At 37.7% G+C, this 23549-nt stretch overlaps 1 protein-coding gene across 1 annotated transcript in view; it reads right to left on the bottom strand.

The window, feature by feature from the left end:
* LOC141541688 (cytochrome P450 4A6-like) overlaps nucleotides 1-23344 on the bottom strand; it is a 36537-nt gene extending 13193 nt beyond the window's left edge. Inside the window, exons 1-4 of the mRNA XM_074266025.1 lie at nucleotides 23051-23344; nucleotides 1782-1923; nucleotides 1441-1485; nucleotides 13-140 (exon numbers count right to left, since the gene is read on the bottom strand). Of these exons, the coding sequence (XP_074122126.1) occupies nucleotides 13-140; nucleotides 1441-1485; nucleotides 1782-1923; nucleotides 23051-23242 (507 nt within the window). The 5' untranslated portion in view covers nucleotides 23243-23344. The remainder of the gene's footprint in view (nucleotides 1-12; nucleotides 141-1440; nucleotides 1486-1781; nucleotides 1924-23050) is intronic.
* Nucleotides 23345-23549: the final 205 nt, after the last annotated feature.

Genomic DNA, 23549 nt, shown 5'->3' on the forward strand with positions numbered 1-23549 from the left:
CAGAAGACTCACCAGCATCACTTGGACAGACTCAGCCATTAGTACCACATAGGATTTCAGGATGTCATAATGGAAGGCAGGCGTCAGCAGCCGCCGGTGCTGGAACCAGGTTGGCCCATTCAAGATCAGGAGCCCTCTCCCTGAGCCCAGGAAATACAGATAAAGGGTCAAAGGTGAGGTTCAGTGAGAGCCTCAAGGGTCCAGGTGGCTCATGGTCTGAGAAGAGAAAATGCATGGGAGGACTCTCCAAGGAGAAATTTGAACATATTCCTACCACTGGCCCATCACTAACATTATTCTTTACTCTTTGTATGCCTTCCTCCCTTCTCCATTAAAATCCTACCCTTCAAGGGCCAGGTATCATGTTACCTTCCCCCGGAAATAATTCTTCTTACCTGGCAGACGTTCTTCCCTCCTCTATACCCCCCAAACACTCTCCTTCAGCTCTTCTTACATCCTGCTTGACATGCATCATGGGTACAGACCATACCTTTTCTAAGAAACTGTGATTTCTCTCTTGTGACAGAGACCATGAACATGTCTATATTCCCTCTTCAACACATACAGAGAGAGAGAGAGAGAGAGAGAGAGAGAGAGAGAGAGAGAGAGAGAGCCCAAAATTGAACATTGTGAGAGTGCCTGCAATATTTGTAGAATAAGTGAATCAATAAATAAAAGAATTGTGCCCTGTGCATTTTTACAACCAGAAACATGGGAATGAGGGAGGGAAGCGTGGGGAAAAGCAGTGGTATTTCATGCAAAGGGATGGATAAAAGTGCTTTAAACAGAAAGCCCAGGTTATGTCCAAGGTTTAATGAAAAGTGTCATTTGGCTGATGTAGTAATGTATGTGAGGGGGAAGGGAGGACCGTATGAGGCTAGAAAGGATGTTGTGGCTGGATTCTATGGGAGGTCTAGGTAGTATGGATTTTACTCTAGAGTGAGGAGAGGAGGAAAAGGAAACAACCATTGGTCAAGTACCTACCAGGTGTTAGGCACTGTAGTAAGAGTTTTACAGACATTATCTCATTAGATCTTCTGGTATCATCAATGAAAAACTGGTGAAGGCTTCTGAGCAAGGGGAGGCAGGATTGGAGAGAGAACAGGCAGGAGGCAGGGAGGCTGGTTAGGAGAATGTGTCAATAGTCTAACAAGAGTGAATGAGATGGGGCAGCTAGATGGCACAGTGGGTAAAGCCCTGACCCTAGATTCAGGAGGACCTGAGTTCAAATCCAGCTTCAGATATTTAACACTTCCTATCTGTGTGACTCTGGGCAAGTCATCTAACCACAAATGCCTAGCCAAGAAAAAAAAAAAAATTAGTGAGTGGCCAGAAAAGTGTGGCAACAGGTGGGTAGAAAGTAATATAGGGGGAAAACAAGGACTTGACAGAGCACAAGTAGTAAATGGGGCCCCCAAAAGCTTGGAGTTTTGAACATACCAATCCAGGGGACCAAGAATCTGTAGGTTAAATTAGATTTTGGATCTGAAACAGAGAAAAGGGAATATACATGATTTGAAAGGCAGCCCTTTCCAAACTCCCCTTCCTTTGGAGATTCTCCCCAGGGGCAGGTGGGGACACACCTTGGAGCAATTATCCATGAGGTTGGGGAGGATCCTCTAGGGGAACAAAATGGGAGGGGTTGGGAAGGTGGGGATTGAACAAAGAATATGGGGAATGCATAAGGACAGGACACCTGTCAGAGAACTGAGATGGAGTTTTTGAAAAGGGGCCTGAGGGAGAACAAATGAAAAAAGCATATATAGGGGTGCTTCTCTCACCTGATCTGCCCAGAACAACTTTCATGTAGTCAGGATCATAGATTTGGAGAATGGCCATAAATCCAGTGAACCATCGAGGAAAGGCACAAGGGAATTTCCGTGACCAGGACACTATCAGCTTTAATTCTTCTTTCTCCTGAAACTGCAAAAGAAACAGGCACAGGTGAAGGGAGAGGTTCCAATGTGTCCAGTGAGTGAGGCAATCTGTGGGATTTGTTGTGATCTCAGCAGATTCCAGCCCTTAATTGCTGTGAGATCATCCAGGGAAGATGCCAGTCCTCCCAGTTCTATGTGCCCTCTGCTTCTGGCTTAGCCCCTAGTACTGAGTTTTGTACATGATCAAAATGCAATATCTCCTGGATTGATCAAATTGTTGATTGAATTATAAATTAATATATTTAATAATAATAAATAAATAACATAATCTCAATTGAGCCTCAGAAACCTGGGAAGTAGGCTCTTATTATTATCCCACTTTACAGATAGAAAACTGAGACAGAGAGAAAGGTTGATTCTTTCCTATTTATCCTGTCTATAATTTATATATAGTTGTTTATATGTGGTCTTCCACCATCAGACTGGAAACTCTTCATAGGCAGAGATTGCCTTTTACCTCTTTTTTAATCTCCAGCACTTAGCACAGTGCCAGATATATAGTCTTAATATATAAATATTAATAGATAATTAGAAATTTATTTATTTATTGTATAATATATTCATATAATTGTATTATATTATATATTTATTTATGCAATATATTATATTATTTATATAATGTTTATAATTATACAAAATAAATTTATTTCTTATTTATTAAAGGCTTACTCCTTTTTATTTGGAAGGAAAACTTGGGTATTTTTATGTTAGGATTCTTACAAGGTGCTAAGTCGGTTGTCTAATTTAACATGGTACTTAACAGTTCTCTAATTCAGAGTTCACACCTTTCACATCTTTAAAAGTTCACATCTTTGAAAGAGCATATAAAAGGACAAGCTTACTGGAACTTCCAGGAGATTCAGAGCCAGGATTCAGTTGAGAAAATCACAAGTCTAAAGGACAAGCCCAGTCATGGACTTCCAGGAGATTCACAACTAGGATTGACTTCTGGGAGATTCACAAGACCATCCACAATCCCACTCTTGGAGACAGAGTCAAGATTCATTCCAACTTCCAACTTTGTGCTGGCTGGAGACATTCTGACAAGAGCTCTCGGGAACCAAGGAGAGAGATAGGCTTCTATTAAAGCTAACTGGGCCCAAAGAAGGAGACAAGACTTGGAAGGAGAAAATAAAGGATCTGGACTTTAACTCCTGGCTGCATTTGGGATTATTGAACTTAACTGAAACTAAGGCTGCCTCCAGAAGCTCCCCAAGAGATCTGCTCCCAGAGAATGATTATAATTTAGAGAAAAAGAACATTACATTTGGTGCCCAACGTGAGGCAGATAGGATCCTGATTTTAGGGGGAAAGCCTAAAATTTGATTCCTTCAAGAATCAGTGCAAGCCAGTGGATAAAGCAGAAGTCCTGAAGTCAGGAGGACCTGAGTTCAAATCTGGCCTCAGACACTTAACACTTCCTAGCTCTGTGATCCTGGGCAAGTCACTTAACCCCAATTTCCTCAGCAAAAAAAAAAAAAAAATCAGTGGGCACAGCCAAGATGGCGGAGAAGCCACACTCAACTTTCTAAGCTCTCTCTTACCCTCAATACCAACTATTTAATTCAGCCTCAAAAATAGCACTTGACTGGTAAAACCCACGAAGATTAGAAGCACAAAACTTACCAGCTGAAGAGAATCTGGAATTTCATCAGACAAGGTCTGTCCTGAGGGGCAGGGGAAAAGACCAGTAGTGGACATTGATAGAACTAGGCTAGCATATTGTGCAGATCGGGCTGGGAAGGCCTCTGGGGTTAGAAAAGCTACAGAGACAGAGGATTCTGGCATAGGCTGATTGCTCTACTCTGTTTGCAAAACAGCAGATCATCAAAGAAATCAAAGCCACTCTAAAAAAATGCCAGAAACTATAGTCTGCCCACCCAAAACCGGAAGTGACTCAGCACAGATCACAGCATGGCTGTGCAGCCCAATTCTGCTGTCCGGGGCTTTTCCTTGGGGCAGTTAAGAATCTTCAAGGCAGGGGGACACAGCTAGGGGCAGCCTCTAATCTGCACAGTGGGGGGCTCGCCTTGAGGCAATGGAACTTCAACAGCAGCGACTGTGCTTCCTGGGTCAGAGACACTTCCAGTCTGTGCACAGGGGCTATTCGCTGGTCAGCTGCTAATATCCACAGCCCCATGGATGGCTTTGGCCTGGGGTTGTGACACTTTCACTGTTCAGCCTCTAGCCTCAGGGCAGTCGCTAGGCCACATAGCTGGGTTTCTTCACTGGACACTTCTGCAGCCCAGCCCGTGCTAACCATCTCTGAATCACTTCCGGTGGGGGGGGGGAGCTCTCTCCCAGAGCACTCCCGTACCTTTGCAGCCTATTGACAAGATAGCTGCTGTCCATATATCTATCCCTGTTCTGCAGAGGAAGCTGGTAACCTCCTTGCCCTGAAGACAGACCCTATATGTTTTTTAAAATGAGTAAAAAAATGAAGAGATAGATAGCTTCTATACAGAAAGAGAACAGGTTTGCAACCATGAGGAGACTAATAGCAAACAGTCTCCAGATAAAACCTTGAAGAGGAATGTTACCTGGCCCCCATTACATAACTCTCTCCTAGAAGAGACTATTAAAAACCTTGAAAGAAAGTTAAAAGAATAATGGGGAAAGGAATGAGAAGCTATGCAAGAGAGTAGCAATGTCCTGAAAGGTGAATTGGAAAAGATAAAGAATTCACAAGAAGTGCAGGGAAACAAAATTTGTGAGTTGGAAAAGGTTAAAAAATCCCTGGAAAGTAGGATTTGTGAATTGGAAAAAAGAAAGAATTCCCAAGAAAGTAGGATTTGTTAATTGGAAAAAGAAAATAACTCACTTTAAAAAAAAAAAAAAAAGTGAAATGGAAAAAAATTCCATAGAGCAAAACAACTCATTTAAAAACTCAATTAGACATATACAAAAAGAAGTTAAAAAAAAAAGAAAATAACTCATTAAAAATCAGAACTGAACAAATATAAACAAATGATTCATTGAGACACCAAGAATCAGTCAAGCAAAACCAAAAAAAATGAAAAACTGGAGAAAAACGTCAATACTTGGAAAATTGACAGACCTGGAAAATAGATCTAGGAGAGATAATCTGAGGATTATTGGACTTCCCGAAAATTATGATGAAAAAAAAAAAAGAGCCTAGATTCTATTTTACAGGAAATCATCAAAGATAACTGCCCAGAGGTAATAGAACCAGAAGGTAAAATAGGCATTGAAAGAATTCATCGAACACCTTCTGAAAAAGACTCTTAAAAAAAAAAAAAGAAGAAAGAAAGAAAAAGGAAAAAAAAAAAAAACTACATGGAATATTGTGGCCAAACTTCAGAACTATCAGACTAAGGAAAAAATATTGCAAGCAGCCAGGAAAAAGCAATTCAAATACTGAGTCACTCAATAAGGGTCACTCAAGATCTGGTTGCCTCCAATTAAAGGATTGAAGGTCCTGGGATCTGATATTCTGAAAGGCAAAGAACTTGGAATGCAGCCAAGAATAAACTACCCAGCTAAGTTGAGCATTTTCTTCCATGGAAGAAGTTGGACATCTAATGAAACAGATGAATTCCATTTATTTCTAAGGAAAAAAACAGATCTAAACAAAAAATTTGATCTCCAACCACAGGACTCAAGAGAAGCAGAAAAAGGTAAAAGGAACTCTTGAGAACTGTATTTCTATTGTGGATATACAGAAAGTCCACATGTATAATATGGGAAGTAGAAATGGAAAGGGGATAGTGTCAGAAAATGGGAAAAGGGGAGAAAAAAGGAGGGAAACTACATCTCAGAAAGAGGCAAAGAAAACTTATCATGTCTAAAGGAAATTAGAGAAAGGGAGGAACATTGTGTGAATCGTACTTTCATCAGAATTGGCTCAAAGAGAAAATAATTGACATATTTGTTTTACAGAGAATTCTCTCTCACCTAATTAAAAAGGGGGAGAGGAAAGGGGAAAAGGAAAAGAGTAATAAGGGAAGGGTACAAGAAAGGGGAAGGGATTTAAAAGCAGGGGGGAGGGATACTAAAAAGGGAGGGCTGTGTGACGCAAGTGGGGCCCATAAGTTTAAATACTGGGGAAGGGGTGCGGGAGGGGGGCAAGGGGAAAAAAAGCATAATCTGGGGGTAATATGATGGCAGGAAATACAGAATTAGTAATTTTAACTGTAAATGTGAATGGGATGAACTCTCCCATTAAACGGAGGCAGATAGCAGACTAGATCAAAAGTCAGAACCCTACAATATGTTGTTTACAGGAAACATGTTTAAAGCAGGGAGATACATACAGAGTAAAGGTAAAAGGCTAGAGCAAAATTTATTATGCTTCAAATGAAATCAAAAAAGCAGGGATAGTCATCCTTATCTTAGATCAAGCAAAAGCAAAAATTGATCTAATTAAAAGAGATAAGGAAGGAAACTATATCTTGCTAAAGGGTAGCATAGACAATGAAGCCATATCAATATTAAATATATATGTACCAAGTGGTATAGCATCTAACTTCCTAAAGGAGAAATTAAGAGAGTTGCAAGAAGAAATAGACAGCAAAACTATAATAGTTGGAGATCTCAACCTTACACTCTCAGAATTAGATAAATCAAATCACAAAACAAATAAGAAAGAAATTAAAGAGGTAAATAGAATATTAGAAAAATTAGGTATGATAGATCTTTGGAGAAAACTGAATGGTGATAGAAAGGAGTATACTTTCTTCTCAGCAGTTCATAGAACCTATACAAAAATTGATCATATATTAGGACATAAAAATCTCAAAATTAAATGCAGGAAGGCAGAAATAGTAAATGCTTTCTTTTCAGATCATGATGCAATAAAAACTACATTCAACAAAAAGTTAGGGGTAAATAGATCAAAAAGTAATTGGAAACTAAATAATCTCATCTTAAAGAATGATTGGATGAAACAGCAAATTATAGAAACAATTAATAATTTCACTCAAGATAATGACAACGATGAGACATCATGCCAAAATTTGTGGGATGCAGATAAAGCGGTAATAAGGGGAAATTTTATATCTTTAGAGGCTTACTAGAATAAAATAGAGAAAGAGAAGATCAATGAATCGAGCTTGCAACTTAAAAAGCTAGAAAAAGACCAAATTTAAAATCTCCAATCAAATACTAAACTTGAAATTCTAAAATTAAAAGGAGAAATTAATAATAATGAAAGTAAAAACTATTGAATTAATAAATAAAACTAAGAGTTGGTTTTATGAAAAAACAATAAAATATATAAACCTTTGGTAAATCTGATCAGAAAAAGGAAAGAGGCAAGTCAAATTGTGAGTCTTAAAAATGAAAAGGGGGAACTTTCCACCAATGAAGAGGAAATTAGAGCAATAATAAAGAATTACTTTGCCCAAAAATTTGATAACCTAAGTGAAATGGATGACTACCTCCAAATATATAGGCTTCCCAGATTAACAGAGGAGGAAGTAAATTGTTTAAATAGTCCCATTTCAGAAAAAGAAATAGAACAAGCTACTAATCAACTGTCTAAGAAAAAATCCCCAGAACCAGATGGATTTATATGTGAATTCTACCAAACATTTAAAGAACAATTAGCCCCATTGTTATATAAACTATTTGAAAAAATAGGGTATGAGGGAGTCCTACCAAATTCCTTTTATGACACAGACATGGTACTGATACCTAAACCAGGTAGGTTGAAAACTGAGAAAGAAAACCATAGACCAATCTCCTTAATGAATATTGATGCTAAAATCTTAAATAAGATATTAGCAAAAAGACTTCAGAAAATCATCCCCAGGATCATACACTATGATCAAGTAGGATTTATACCAGGAATGCAGGGCTGGTTTAATATTAGGAAAACTATTAGTATAATTGACCATATTAATAATCAAATTAACAAAAACCACATGATCATCTCAATAGATGCAGAAAAAGCATTTGATAAAATCCAACATCCATTCCTACTAAAAATGCTTGAGAGTATAGGAATAAATGGACTGTTCCTTAAAATAGTCAGGAGCATATATTTAAAACCTTCAGTAAGCATCATATGTAATGGGGATAAACTGGAACCTTTCCCTGTAACATCAGGAGTGAAACAAGGTTGCCCACTATCACCATTACTATTCAATATTGTATTAGAAATGCTAGCCTCGGCAATAAGATGTACTTGATCTAAAACTATATTATAAAGCAGCAGTCACCAAAACCATTTGGTATTGGCTAAGAAATAGACTAGTTGATCAGTGGAATAGGTTAGGTTCACAGGGCAAGATAGTGAATAAAAATAGCAATCTAGTGTTTGACAAACCCAAAGATCCCAACTTTTGGGGTAAGAATTCATTATTTGACAAAAACTGCTGGGAAAACTGGAAATTAGTATGACAGAAATTAGATATGGACCTACACTTAACACCATATGCCAAGATAAGATCAAAATGGGTCCATGATTTAGGCATAAAGAATAAGATCATAAATAGATTAGAGGAACATAGGATAGTTTACCTCTCAGACTTGTGGAGGAGGAAGGAATTTGTGACCAAAGGAGAACAAGAGATTATTATTGATCACAAAATAGAAAATTTTGATTACGTCAAATTAAAACGCTTTTGTACAAACAAAACTAATGCAAACAAGATTAGAAGAGAAGTAACAAATTGGGAAAATATTTTTACAGTTAAAGGTTCTGATAAAGGCCTCATTTCCAAAATATATAGAGAACTGACTCTAATTTATAAGAAATCAAACCATTCTCCAATTGATAAATAGTCAAAGGATATGAACAGACAATTTTCAGATGATGAAATTGAAACTATTTCCACTCATATGAAAGAATGTTCCAAATCACTATTGATCAGAAAAATGCAAATTAAGACAACTCTGAGATACCACTACACTCCTGTCAGATTGGCTAAGATGACAGGAAAAAATAATGATGAATGTTGGAGGGGCTGTGGGAAAACTGGGACACTGATGCATTGTTGTGAAAGAATCCAACCATTCTGGAGAGCAATTTGGAATTATGCCCCAAAAGTTATCAAACTGTGCATACCCTTTGATCCAGCAGTGTTACTACTGGTCTTATATCCCAAAGAAATATTAAAGAAGGGAAAGGGATCTGTATATGCCAAAATGTTTGTGGCAGCCCTTTTTGTAGTGGCTAGAAACTGGAAAATGAATGGATGCCCATCAATTGAACAATGGTTGGGTAAATTATGGTATATGAATGTTATGGAATATGATTGTTCTGTAAGAAATGACCAGCAGGATGAATACAGAGAGGCTAGGAGAGACTTAGAGGAACTGATGCTGAGTGAACAGAACCAGGAGATCATTATACACTTCAACAACGATACTGTATGAGGATATATTCTGATGGAAATGGATATCTTCGACAAAGAGAAGATCTAATTCTGTTCCAATTGATCACTGGTGGACAGAACCAGCTACACCCAGAGAAGGAACACTGGGAAATGAGTGTAAACTGTTTGCACTTTTGTCTTTCTTCCCAGGTTATCTTTACCTTCTGAATCCAATTCTTCCTGTGCAACAAGAGAACTGTTCGGTTCTGCACACATATATTGTATCTAGGATATACTATAATACATTTAATATGTATGGGACTGCCTGCCATCTAGGGGAGGAGGTGGAGGGAAGGAGGGGAAAATTCAGAACAGAAGTGAGTGCAAGGGATAATGTTGTAAAAAAAAAATTACCCATGCATATGTACTTTCAAAAAAAAAGTTATAATTATAAAATTAATTTTAAAAATTAAATAAAAAAGAGCAAATGAAGAAAAAAATAGCAGATGCCTAATAAATGTTTGCATTCCCCACCACCAAAGATTTTTTTAATTACTACTAAAAAAAATGTACACCTAGTCTAACCCTGTATTTTACATTGAAAGAATTTTGATATTAGAAAAGAGAAAGGAGCTGTCCAAGATAACCTTTGTAAAAAGTGATTGAGGCAAAATGGCAGCTCAAGATTTTTGACCCAAATATAGCACTCTTTCATTTATATCCCTCCTTCTTTGAGTATAAGCTGGATGATGGCTTATTAAGGGTGTCTTTGAGTCCCAGGCCAAACAATGGACCGGTCTATCAATCCAAAAAGTCTCATCCAAATGGACTATTTCTAAACCCCTTTCACATTCAAGAATAGTTGCCCTTCATTCTTTAGAAAGGGGATGGCCTCATCTTCAGAACTGCAGACTCTCAGAGTTAGCATGGAAGACCTCAGAGATTACCTCACCCAACCCAAAAAAGAGTCCTATCATCCCATCTCCAACAAATAACAACCAATAATCACATGTATTAATCATCTAGTATGTACCACACATTGTGCTAAGCACAAAGAATATAAAGAAAAGACAATATTCATCCAGGCTCTGTTTGAAGACCCATAGTGAAGGGGAGTTCATTACTTTCTCATATATAACATTTCTGTATACCTTTCAAGATTACAAAGTTTGGTGGTGGTGTTTTTTTAATCAAGTATAAACCTGTCACAATTTATGTGACACGATATTTTTATCCCAATATGCCATTCACCATTCTTCCTGTCTAGCATAAAGAATCAGAAAATGCTGGTACTTGTAAAACTGGTAGAGAATGCAAGCTCCTTGAAAGCAGGGACAATTTCATTTTTGGTTGTTTTTTTATCTCCAATTGTACCAATGGCAGTGTCTTTCCCATTATAGGCATTTAACCAATGAATTAAAGTATTATAGAGAGGAAGAGTGGGAATGCAGAATGGCCAATGGAAGGGTAGTTGAGATGCATGTATGGACATAAGGATAGGTAGATGGATGATAAGTAAATGGGTGGGAATCCTACCAGCTACAAAATGTTAGAACCATCATTGGTTGTCTAGAGCTGCTACTGATCTCCTATCTTGGTTGTATTCCAGATATCTGTGTCTTGACTTTCCAATCAAAATGTGAGCATTATCATTTCCCTCCTTCTAACTAGAGAACCCTATTGTTGTTCAGTCATGTTCAACTCTTAGTGATTCCATTAGGGGTTTTTCTTGGCAAAGATAATGAAGTGGTTCACTGTTTCCCTCTCCAGCTCATTTAATGAATGAGGAAACTGAGGCAAACAAAGTTAAGTGATTTGACCCAGCTCAGACCGCCAGATTTGAACTCATGAAGAGGAGTTTTCTTGAGTCTAAGCCCAATACTCTATCCATTACACTATCTAACTGCCCTTGAGGATCCCATACTTTATTGGAAAAAAAGATAGAAGCCATCTGTCTCAATCTTCTTTATCTACACCACTCCACACTTCCACAACATCATCTCAATCTCAGAAGACTGTCCTTCTCCTTGCCAATTCTATCTCCTCTACCTGTACTCCTCATCTCATTATTTCCCATCTTTTCTGGCACTTTCTATCATTCCTTTCCCCCTGGTTTTCTTTTCCCCCCCTCCTTTCTTTTATTTTTATTCTCTCCTCCACAAAGTTCTAATCCAACACCTATAGTATACTTCTGAATCCATTCTCCAAGGACCAGACTATCTAATCATAGAGAAACATATGACTGGCAACAAGGTAATGAAATTTTGTTACTCATGGCAATGCATGTAACTAAAAATTGCAAAATGGCTCTCAATCCCTCCATTTCTATAGTGGTAATAATGGTTGGGTTGGCAGGAAGAGAAGCAGGATAAGATAAGAATTAACATTTTTAGAGAAATCACACACTTTAATAGACTGATGCCACTTCAAACTTGGGAATCTTGCCCAGTTACCAATGATTGACTATATTGCCATAAAAACTGAATCTATTCATCTTTTATTTTCTTGATATAAGTAAAACAAAAATGAAGAAGACTGTTGCAGCCAAATACGAAAATGGCTCACAGGCACTCCATACAGAAGCAAGGAAAGAAATTGATAAAAATAAGCTTCATTGTACACCCAAAATCTACAAGAATATTTTTCATGGAATATTTAATCATAATGTATTGCAATGTTATTCATGTGTACTAAAATAAAAAGACCAAGATGAAAATAAGTACAGTTTAGAAACCAGCATTAGTTGCCTTTGGCATTTAAAGCCCTGGCACCCCTTCCTGTCTTTTCAGTCTTCTTCTACTTTACTCCTCTTTATGCACTTTTTGATCCAACTAGACTGACCTACTGGCTATCCCTCACACATGACACTCAGTCTCCTGACTCTGTGCCTTTGCATTAGCTATGCCCCCTACCTAGAAGGCTTCCTCTACACCTGACTTCAAGACTCAGCTCAAATCTCACTTGCTTTGAAATTACATCTCAACTATTCTATATATTTCTTTTATGTACCTATTTATAGACCATTTGTCTAATAGTTTATATCACTTAAAATTGACCTATTTTAGTTAATAAATGTAAATTTATTTTTTATTTAAATTGACTATTTAAAATTATTATGTAACATTTCTAATTGACATGCTATTTACATATTATCTCCTCATCAGAAAGTGAAATCCATGAAGGAAGGCACTGTTTTTGCCTTACTCTTTAGTCCAGGATTTAGCATAGTTCTTAGCATATAAACGCTTAATAAGCATTTGTTAATTGAGTTAATGATTGATTCAGCTCTAAGGAAATCTATGAAGAATTTGGGAAAATCCTGCAAATCAAATCAGCACAAGCGCTAATATTGGGTGGTTCCAATACTAATGAAAGAAAAAATAAGGATTGGAGAGAAATATTTGAAAGACATTGTTCAAAAGAAAGAAATAAGTTCAAAGACTTGTAGCTTATAAAGAAGCTGTACGCTTGTATTGATGAACTTTCTTTAAAAAATGTATTGCTAATGTAATGTGATTTTGTAGTTCCCTGACCTTGAGGGGCTTCTGTCCTAATGGGGCAGTGGTCCTGGGTCTTCTGACTTTGGAATCTGCCTCAGGAAACACACACCCAATCTATCTGATTCTGACCATTCCTTAGCCAGATAGCTTCAGGAAACTCCCACAGATCAAACTCCTGAGACAATAGTTAATAAGACCACTCCAATTCATTGCTGACTGATCATCTTGTTAGTAATAATCTGGTCAATAGAGAATCACTTTTCCTTACTATGCGCCATAGAATTAGCATATCTATGATTGAAAACTATATAAGTGTCTCTCCTTGCTTCAGTTTCTTTACTGAATTCCCTTACAATTCATCTACTTTGAGATGGCGTACCATTCCTTTCAATAAAACTTTGCCCCTTGACTAGAAGATGGGGTCAAGCCTGCAAAGTCTTTTGAGACACCTCACGACACTGGTCTGGGACTTTTGGAGTCTCCCCTTCCTAACCTCAGCATTGCTAGGCGTCAGGCATGGTGACACAAAGAATGAAAGTTTCTACATTTTGACAGACAGGAAGAGACTTATCATGAACATAAGTGTTAGTCCTGACTTAAGAGTTCTGTGTATAAGCAGATAATCAGACTGCTCAGTTAATTAAAAAAAAAGAAAAACAAAAAAAAAAAAAAAAAAAGAGAGAGAGAGAAAGAGAAAGAATAATAATGAGAAAAATATAATGCATAATTTAAAAGATTTGACATTGAATTCTTTAAAGAAGGTATGTGAAAATCAAAATAGGAAATGGGCAACAGAAATGACATTGATACTACCTATAATAGGCAGTTCCATGGTATAGTAGATAGATTTCTAGGTCTGGCATCAAAAGATCTGACTTCAAATCCAGCTGCAAATATTAATTAGTTGTGACATATAGAATAAATGATTTCTGTCTTCCTCAGTTCTCTCAATTATAAAATAGCACTTATCTAGTGTTATTGTAATGATCAAAACAGTTCACATTTAAAAAGCATTTAGCATAGTGCCTGGTACTTAGCAGGTGATTAATAAACACTAGTTCCCTTCCCAGTCTATCTTCCCCCTTCCTCTATAATATTGCTATCTAACAGTTTAATCAATGTGAATCAATTGTTCTGAAGAGGAAGACAAGATAGCTCAAAAAACATTCTTGGATTGACAGGGCTCAGTGCCAAAGGCAATATCTGGTCAAAATATAAACTCATGCTTTTCCTCCTAAAGGTCAGATGAATTCTTTCATAATCTACATCCCACTCATTTATGGGGGCCATCCATTTCCCAAGACTTAGTCTTGCCCTGTTCTCTACCCCCTGTCCAATATTGTGCTATGTGATCTCATTAGTAGTCAAGGGTTTAATTAACATATCTAAGCAAATGTCTCCAGTATCTATACATCCAATCTATTCTCTCTTTGGAGTTTCGGTCTCAAAATCTCATTTATAACCACTAAGTTAACATCTCCACCTGGATGCCCCATAAGCATAGCAAACATGTCTAAAGTCAAACCCATTATCTTCCCCTTCCCTCTTTATAAATTCCATTGTGTTGAGGACACTGTGTGGGATGGCTATGTAGCCCCTAACTCAGAATGACTATTCAGAGATTTCTCAAAGTGAAGATTAGGAGCTTTATTAGATTCTCATGAGAAGCAAGCAGTCTGCTCACTGAGTTCTTCAGAGAGAGGAAGCCAATTTCACAGAAGTGAAGGGCAATTATATAGTCATAAGCCACAGGAATCCATGACCCCTTCCCCTAATCCAGTTAATTTTCACTGCTTGCTCGTTGCTTACTCAAGTGGAAATAGCAAAGGTTTGCTAAATTCTAGCCAGACCAATATAATTGATTTATTGCAAGTGTGTTTGCCTAAGTTTATGGTGGTCACATGGTTACAATATTTGCAAATGCTTGCTTGAGCTAGTATGAGCACTCTATTGTAAGGTTTGTACAAAGAATTTCATTTTCCCAAACCCATCAGACCTTCATAAACTAACATTTAGGTTATAGATTCAATCTGCCTTAGTTAATGACTTTATGAGAAATCACATAATCCCTCACAGCACCAAGATTTTTTTCTAGATACTCACGTTCAAAACCTTGGAGTAAGGATCCTTGACTCTTGATTCTCACATAGCTCCCTATCTAAAAAGTTTTCAAGGCTTATTATTCCCAACGTCTTCAGTGTGTATCTCCTCCTCTCCATTTGCACACATTCTATCATCCTTCAAGCCCTGACCCCCCCCTTACCTTAACTCTTTCAACAACTTCCTAAGTGGTTTCTATGTAATCTCTCCTTTCTATTATACCCTCCACAGAACTGCAATATTAGTATTCCTAAAACCCAGATCTGACTGGGCATTTTCCAATTCAAGAAACACTAGTGACTCGCTCCTCAGTTTGATATTTAAAGCCTTTCACATTCTGGCTCCTATCTCACCAGGCTGAATTGACATTAATTTCCTTCATACACAATGTGCTTTAATCAAACTGATCTGTTTTCTGTTCCCCAATCAGGACATTTTCCTATCCTATTTTCACACCTTTGCCACAACAAATGGAAGGTATTCCTGTTGGGGCCAAGAGGGCCCCAGCAAGAAGTTTGTGCTGACACAGGGTTCAGGGGTCGTGAGTCCAGATAGGAAATCTGTGTTGGTTTGGAGATAAGGAAATATTAAGTTGTAGTTGCCCTGACAAACATGAGACCTGGGGCTTGCAAAGGTTGCTGACAATAGCTCAGGTCAAAGAGCAAGTGACCCAAAAACATGTTTGTCCTGAAAAGTGCTCTGTCACCTCACCTATGTCAGCATAAGCTTACTTCCTTGAGGTTGGTGTGGAAAGGGGGATATATAAAGAGGGATCAAGATTGTAAAGAAAAGGAGAGGGAAAGCAGAGGAAAGCACCTCTAATAAAGAGCATCTTGATTTCCTCTCTTCTGGCTTTTGACTCTCTTTGGTGAACACAGCTGGTTCCTGTCCAGATGCACTTTGAAGCTAGAGAGAAGGAGGTAAGGCCCAGCTGCCCGCAGGTGTAGCACCTGGCATATTCCCTCCTCAGTTCTTCCTAAATGAATCCCTTCCTTCTTTCACAGCACAATTCAAATACTACTTTCTAAGAAATCCTTACTGATCCCCTCCACCAAAATAAATAAATAAAACCTCTCCACTCTGAAATTACTTGGGGTGTGTGTGTGTCTGTGTGTCTGTTTGTGTGTGTGTGTGTGTATTAGGATATACTTACCTGGGACTATTGTTTTCTTTCCAGAAGAATTTATAGCCCTAAGAGCAAGGACACCTTAGTTTTTGCTCACTATCTAGACACCTCAAGAAGCAATGAAGATTAGGTATTTATTGAATTCAAATGACTACAAGAACATAGATAATCATCAATCTCACTGCTTCCACCAGTACTACCATCCAAAAATAGGTGATGAAAAAGATGAGAAAACAAGACTTCCAAGCATGGAACCAAGATGTCAGAATAGATGAGCACTCAATGAAATTCTCCCAACATTCCCCTCCAAACAGTTTTTAAAATACCTCAAATCAAATTTTGGAGTGGAAGAGCCAAAAAAAGGTCAAGGTGAGACATTCTTCCAGACCAAAACTACGTAAAAGGTTGGAAAAAGAGATCCATTATATGAGGAAGGAGGCTGACCCAGAATCCACAGATGAAACACCAAAGGTAGAACTAGGCAGTGGAGACAGAAGCAGCAGAAGCTTCTGGAGCACCCAAATCATAAATAGTAAGAGGACCTGACAACTGGTCAGAAAGATTACAGGGGATCCTTGTGCTAGTTTTTGGAGTCAGGAGTAGATGCTGTTTAGTAACTCCATTCTTTTTTTTTTTTTTTTTTTTTTTGCTGAGGCAATTGAGGTTAAGTGACTTGCCCAGGGTCACATAGCCAGAAAGTATTAAGTATTTGAGGCCAGATTTGAACTCAGATCCTCCTAACTTCAGGGCTGGTACTCTATCCACCATACCAGCTAGCTGCCCTAGTAACTCCATTCTTATAGCCACTTCTGAGTCAAAGTTTGAGCATAGAGAAAAATATTTTAGGTCAAGAGGGAGTGAAAGCCCTGAGAAGCAGTAACCCTTCTGGTCCCAATTAGCGAACTTGAGAAATAATATCATTTCTAGTCTCAAGGGAGAAGGGTCCTTGAGGAACAGTATCAGGTGCAATCTCAAGGGATAATGAACTCTTCTTGGATAAGGATCAGAGTGCAGAGCACTCTGTGACCATACCTCTTCCTAGATCATACCACTTGAAGCATTAAAAACTTCAAAATCCCCAGAACTAGTTAGTTTAGCAGAATTACCTTAAGCCTGAGATTGAGCCCCTCTCACATACACACCAGGACAGAGTTTAACCTTAAATTAAAGTTCCAAATGAATAAATAGGGTATTTAAAAATGGTAAACAAGAAAAAAGACCCTGATCATAAAAGGCTTCTAAGGTGATAGAGCAGAGCAAGACAATGATGTCAAAATATTAGCAAACAAAGCCTCAAAGAAAAATGTGAATTGAAGCCAAAAAAGAATTTCCAGAACAGCTAAAAAAATTTTTTTCAAAATCAAATAAGAGTGATAGAGGAAAAACCTCGGTTAAAAAAATGAAAACAAATAAAGACAATTATGAAAACACAAATTAACAGTTTGGTAAAAGAGGCAAAAAAAAGATTAAAAATACTTTAAAAAACATAATTGACCAAGTAGAAAAAGAAGCACAAATATTCACTGTGAAAATAACTCCTTAAAAAATAGAATTGACAAAACTGGAAGCTGATGTCTGCATGAGAATTCAAAAAACAATAAAACAAGTCCAAATTATGCAAAGATAGAAAAAATGTGAAATAGCTTATTGGAAAAACAACTGGCCTGGAAAATAGATCAAGGAGAGATAATTTAAGAATTACTGAAAAATAAGAATGACTTAATTAATATTAAGAATTTACCAGAAAGCCAAAGAAAGAACCTAGACATCATAATTCAGAAATTATCAAGGAAAACTTCCCTAATATTTTAGAATCAAAAAGTAAAATGAAAATTGAAAGAATCCACTGATCACCACCTAAGAGAGAGCCCAAAATGAAAACTCCCAGAAATAATATAGCCAAATTCTAGAGCTCCCAGATCAAAGAGAAAATACTTCAAGCAGCAAGAAAGAAACAATTCAAATATCATGGAATCACAGTTCAGGGTCATACAAGATTTTGCAATGAGCATGTTAAAGGAAAGGAGAACTTGGAATAGCTTATTCCAGAAGGAAAAAGAGCTGGGATTACAAACAAGGATAATTTTCCCAGCAAAACTGAGTATACTCTCCAAAGAGAAAATAGATAATTAATGAAATAGAGAACTTTCAAGCATTCCTGATGAAAAGATGATAACTGAATATAAAATTTCACTTTTAAATACAAGATTAAATACAAAATTCAAGAGAAGCATAAAAAGGGAAGATTAAAGAGAAATCAATTAACTCAAAAAAAAAAAAAAAAGCTAAATTGTGGCCCTTTCTATATGGAAGATGATAACAATATAACAATCTTCCAAGAACTAAGTCATGTTTCTTTGAGTTTGAATTATGTCATAGGTTCATAGGTTCAATAGTTTGGTCTTTCTGAGTAAAGTTTAAAAATTCATTTTCCCTAAAAATAAATATTATTTTTTTAATCTCTTAATTCTATGCTACTAGCAATCCTTGCTATTAAAGGAATTAGAAGAAATCTGTTATCTATACATTATTTGTTTTTCTCAAAGGTGGACTAAATTAATCAGAATTTCCCAATGATAAAATGGGAAGACAGGTTGCTAGCCTCACATTCCCAATTTCCAACCAATTATTTTGTTCTCCACATCTGTGAGGCTTCTGACTTGGTAACCAATCGTATTGTTGTTGTTGCTGTTGTTTTTCTATTTATGATATTGCCTTCTGTTGTTTGGATGTTACACTTTTTGTCTATAAAATTTATCCTTCACACTAATATATTGGTGGAGTTGTGAACTAGTGTTACCATTCTGTAGAGTAATTTGGAATATGCCCAAATGAGTATTAAACTGTGCATACTCTTTGATCCAGCAGTGTTTCTACTGCCAAAGAGATCATGAAGGAGGGAAAGGGACCCACATGGGCTAAAAATGATCGTGGCAGCCCTCTTTGTAGTGGCAAAAAATTAGAAACTTGGTGAATGCCCATAAATTGGAGAATGACTGAATAAGTTATGGCATATAAATGTTATGGAATATTATTGTTCTATAAGAAATGAGCAGCAGAATGATTTCAGAGAGACCTGGTGAGATTTACATAAATTGATACTAAGTCGAGTGAGCAAAACCAGAAGATCATTGTACATGGCAACAGCAAAATTATATGATGATCAATTCTGATGTTTTTTTTTTCAAAAATGAGATGATTCAGGCTAGGTCTGATGGTCTTGTGATGAAGACAACCATCTGCACACAGAGAAGGGACTGGAGATCCAAGCTTTTGGGGTAAGAACTCAACATTTGTCAAAAATTTCTGGGAAAACAATGTCAATTTCAAGGAAATATATCTATCAGATTTATGGATAAGTAAAGAGTTTAAGACCAAACAAGAGATAGAGTAGATTACAGGAAGTAAAATAAATAATTTTGATTGCATGAAATTAAAAAGCTTTTGCAGAAACAAAACTACATTAATGTAGCCAAAATTAGAGAGAAAAAAAAAAAAAAAAACAGGAATGGGTAGGGGATTGCAACAAGTTTCTCTGACTAAGGTCTAATTTCTCAAATATGTAAGCAATTGAGTCAAATTTACTTTTTTCTTTAAAAAAAAAAATCCCCAGTTGATAAATTGTCAAAGGACATGAATAGGAAGTTTTCAGAAGAAAACCTAAGCTATCAATAGTCACATGAAAAAATGCTCTAAATCACTACTACTTAGAGAAATGCAAATTAAAACAAATCTGATATGTACCCTCGCATCTATTACACTGCCTAACATGACAAAAAAGGAAAATTACAAATGCTGGAGAGGATGTAGAAAAATTGGCACACTAATGCATTATTAGTGTAGTTGTGGATTAGTCCAACTATTCTGGAGAACAATCTGCAACTAAAATCAAAGGGCTATAAAATTATGTATGTTCTTTGACCCATCAATACCCTTGATAGTCTGTATTCCAAAAAGATCAAAGGAAAAGGAAAAGGATCTATATGTACAAAAATGTTTATAGCAACTCTTTTTATGTTGTCAAAGAACTGTAAATTAAAGGGAAAGGGCTAAACAAGTTGTGGTATATCATTGTGATGGAAGACTATCGTGCTCTAAGAAATGATGAGCAGGATGGTTTCATAAAAACCTGAGAAGAACTTATAATATGAACTAGTACTAAGTGAAGGGAACAGAACCAGCAGATCACTGTGTATGGTAACAATATTATAAAAATAATCAACTGTAAAAGTCTTAGCTGCTCTGATTGAAACAATGATACAAACAATTCCAATATAACTGTGATGAAAATTGCTATTCACCACCAGATAGAGAACTGATGAGTTCTGAATGCAGATTGAAACAGACTTTTAAACTTCCTTTTATATGATGTCTCTTCGCTTCTTACGCCATTAGACTATAAAATCCCTGAGGGCAGAGACTGACTTTTTTGTGTATTTGTATTCCCACAATTTAGCATAGTGCCTAACATACAGCAAGTACTTAATAAATGCTTGTTCACTGACTAAACTGACTTTGGCCTTAACTTTCTTGCCTTAACTCTCAAGCATTCAAGCCACAGGTAACAGGGATAATTAGGTCCCTAATTCAGTTCCTGGAAAACAATCAACATCAACAGAACTTACAATCCATTGGAGGCAGGAGGGAGGTGGAGTATCTTTGACTCTGACCCCAGTGGACCTGAAATTTCAGTCTTTGACATCCAAACTACAATATTTATGTGTTCTCATTCTGGAGAGCAATCTGGAATTATGCCCAAAAAGTTATCAAACTGTGCATACCCTTTGAACCAGCAGTGCTACTACTGGGCTTATATCCCAAAGAAATACTAAAGAAGGGGAAGGGACCTGTATGTGCCAAAATGTTTGTGGCAGTTCTTTTTGTAGTGGCTAGAAACTGGCAGATGAATGGATGACCATCAATTGGAGAATGGTTGGGTAAATTGTATATGAATGTTATGGAATATTATTGTTCTGTAAGAAATGACCAGCAGAATGATCTCAGAAAGGCCTGGAGAGGCTTAGAGGAACTGATGCTGAGTGAAATGAGCAGGACCAAGAGATCATTATATACTTCAACAACAATACTGTATGGGGACGTATTCTGACAGAATTGGATATCTTCGACAAAGAGAAGATCTAACTCAGTTCCAGTTGATCAATGCTGGACAGAATCAGCTACACCCAGAAAAGGAACACTGGGAAATGAATGTGGCCTACTTGCATTTTTGTTTTTCTTCCCAGGTTCTTTTTACCTTCCAAATCCAGTTCTTCCTGTGCAACAAGAAATTCGGTTCTGCACACATATATTGTACCTAGGATATACTATAACATATCTAACATGTATGGGACTGCCTGCCATCTAAGGGAGGGGGTAGAGAGAAGGAAGGGAAAATTCGGAACAGAAGGGAGTGCAAGACATAATGTAAAAAATTACCCATGCATATGTACTGTCAAAAAAAAAAAAGTTATAATTATAAAATTAAAAAATATTAATTAAAAAAAAAAAAAATATATATATATATGTGTGTTCTGTATAGCAGCTTAGTGCAGCTGATCCTCATTCTTGGCAACCGATCCCAGAAATTGGAATCTCAATATGCTGTAATGGGAGAAGTGAAATCAGGTAGACCTATCCTTGAGTACCTTATACTTACCTACCATGTGACCATGAACAAGTTATTTTAGCCCCCTCAAGCCTTAGTTAAACATTTGTTAAACAAAGTGAGCTGCTTCATAAGGAAAAAAATTCCCCAGCACTGAAGGTTTTCAAATAGAGGGTGGATTAGCACTAGAGCACGATATAGAAAGAGATTCTTGCATAAGTAGAGATTGCACTGGAGGGAAAAACTAAAACTTAGGGTGGGGGGAGGTGAGCTATTTCTTTGTTCTAAGTTTCATGTCATCTTCAGATCTGATAACTGTGACACAGATCTTCACGCAAGGCCCCCAATTAAATATCTAATTCATTAGAGCTAAGGACAAAGTCCTTCAGCACCCCACCAGATTACCTCACCTGAAACCATAACAATCTCCATTAGGTCCAGTCACTTAAGCAATTCCAAATTTACTTAATTCTTCTGTCGGCCAGTCTACATCCTTCTGTCTTATCCTCAAGATAGCTTAGGAGATATGGATCAGAGCTTTGTTGAAATTCAGACATATTGATCACATAGCATTTCTCTGAGCACTTTTTTGTTCCATCACCCAAATTCTGTGTCTTTTCCATCCCATATTGATATGCATTTGTCTTTCTTTATATACGTAGGGCAGTGGTGGGTGTATAACAGGTCCTTAGTAAAGGCCTATTTCATTGATTTAGTGATTGATTTAGGCAAGTTACAACTTCCCTCAGTTTCAGTCTTTTCACTATAAAATGTGTGACCTTAGACAAGCAGGAAGAAGCTCTGATAATGGTGATCACTTTAGTTCCTTGGTCCCTCTTCCAAAAGGTAATACAGTCAGAAATCCAAGTTAAGTCAAGAATCAGAGGCTAAAATTTCCCTATAAAACAACATGGCTTTGTTGCTGCCTTCCTTTGGGTCAGCTGGTCACATGGTGTCTTTCCCCTTCCCCTTCCCTTTCCTTTTCCCCTCCCCCTTTCCTTTCCCCTTCACCCATGTCATATGATATCTCCTCTAATTCTACCATGCTTCCCAACCCCACTTCTCCTCCTTAGAGCTAACTAGATCTTCTGGGGGGCTAAGATCCTTTCAGGATTTAGCCTGCCAGATAAGGGCATGCTCCAACCTCATGGAGTGCCCCCTTTCCACTGGGTAATTGTAAGTTCCACTGAGGAACTTTTCTTTCAGATACTCTCCCAACTCTATTTTATATTTACCATTCCTGGTGTCTATTGTATTCTCCCATTCTGTCTGTACCCTCTCCTCTAAATGAATCTACCTTTTACCAAAGAGAATGGCCACTGTGAATTCCTCACATGACTGAACCCCAACTTTTGGTACCTGCCATAACCTGGTAATAAACCCTCCATCATAGACCACATCCCTGGGGTGGATATTGTATCGGTCAAATGTACTGGCCAATCTCTCACATATCATTCCTGTGCTTCTCCCTCCCCCCACCCTTCCTTATGGGCTTTGCTTACCTCCAGGTGATGCCCATAGAACCAGTGGGCAGGAGGGCCTGGGAAGCTCTGGAAGGTTCGAAGCAGCCTCTGTTTGTGCCAGTACAACTGGCCTCCCTTCAGCAGCAGTAGGACCAGACCCAGCAGGACGGAGGTCTGGAGGATGCTGGTGAGGTCTCCCAGGAGCCAGGCTGATCCCAAGCCAACACCCATAGTAATGAGTGAAGCTTTCTCCCAGGAGTGTGCTGAGCCAGGACACTCTAGAATACGGTGCAACCTTTGTCTTTTATATCCTGTCACAAGATCTGGCCATGGGTCAGTGATGAGTTCTTTGTTAGCTCTCCCCCTGGGGTCAGTTCATAGGTCACTCACCAGCTGCTCCAAGCCAGAGGAGGGGCCGACAGTCCTTTAGGGGACCAATGATGGACAGAGAAGATCCTCCTGCAGGCACAGCCAATGAGAGGCCAAGGAAGTGTGGGCCAGGATCCAAGGCTGGGAGCACAGAGGGAGGAGGGTACAC

The sequence above is a fragment of the Sminthopsis crassicaudata genome, chromosome 4 (assembly GCF_048593235.1).
Source record: "Sminthopsis crassicaudata isolate SCR6 chromosome 4, ASM4859323v1, whole genome shotgun sequence".
Classification (NCBI taxonomy): Eukaryota; Metazoa; Chordata; class Mammalia; order Dasyuromorphia; family Dasyuridae; genus Sminthopsis; species Sminthopsis crassicaudata.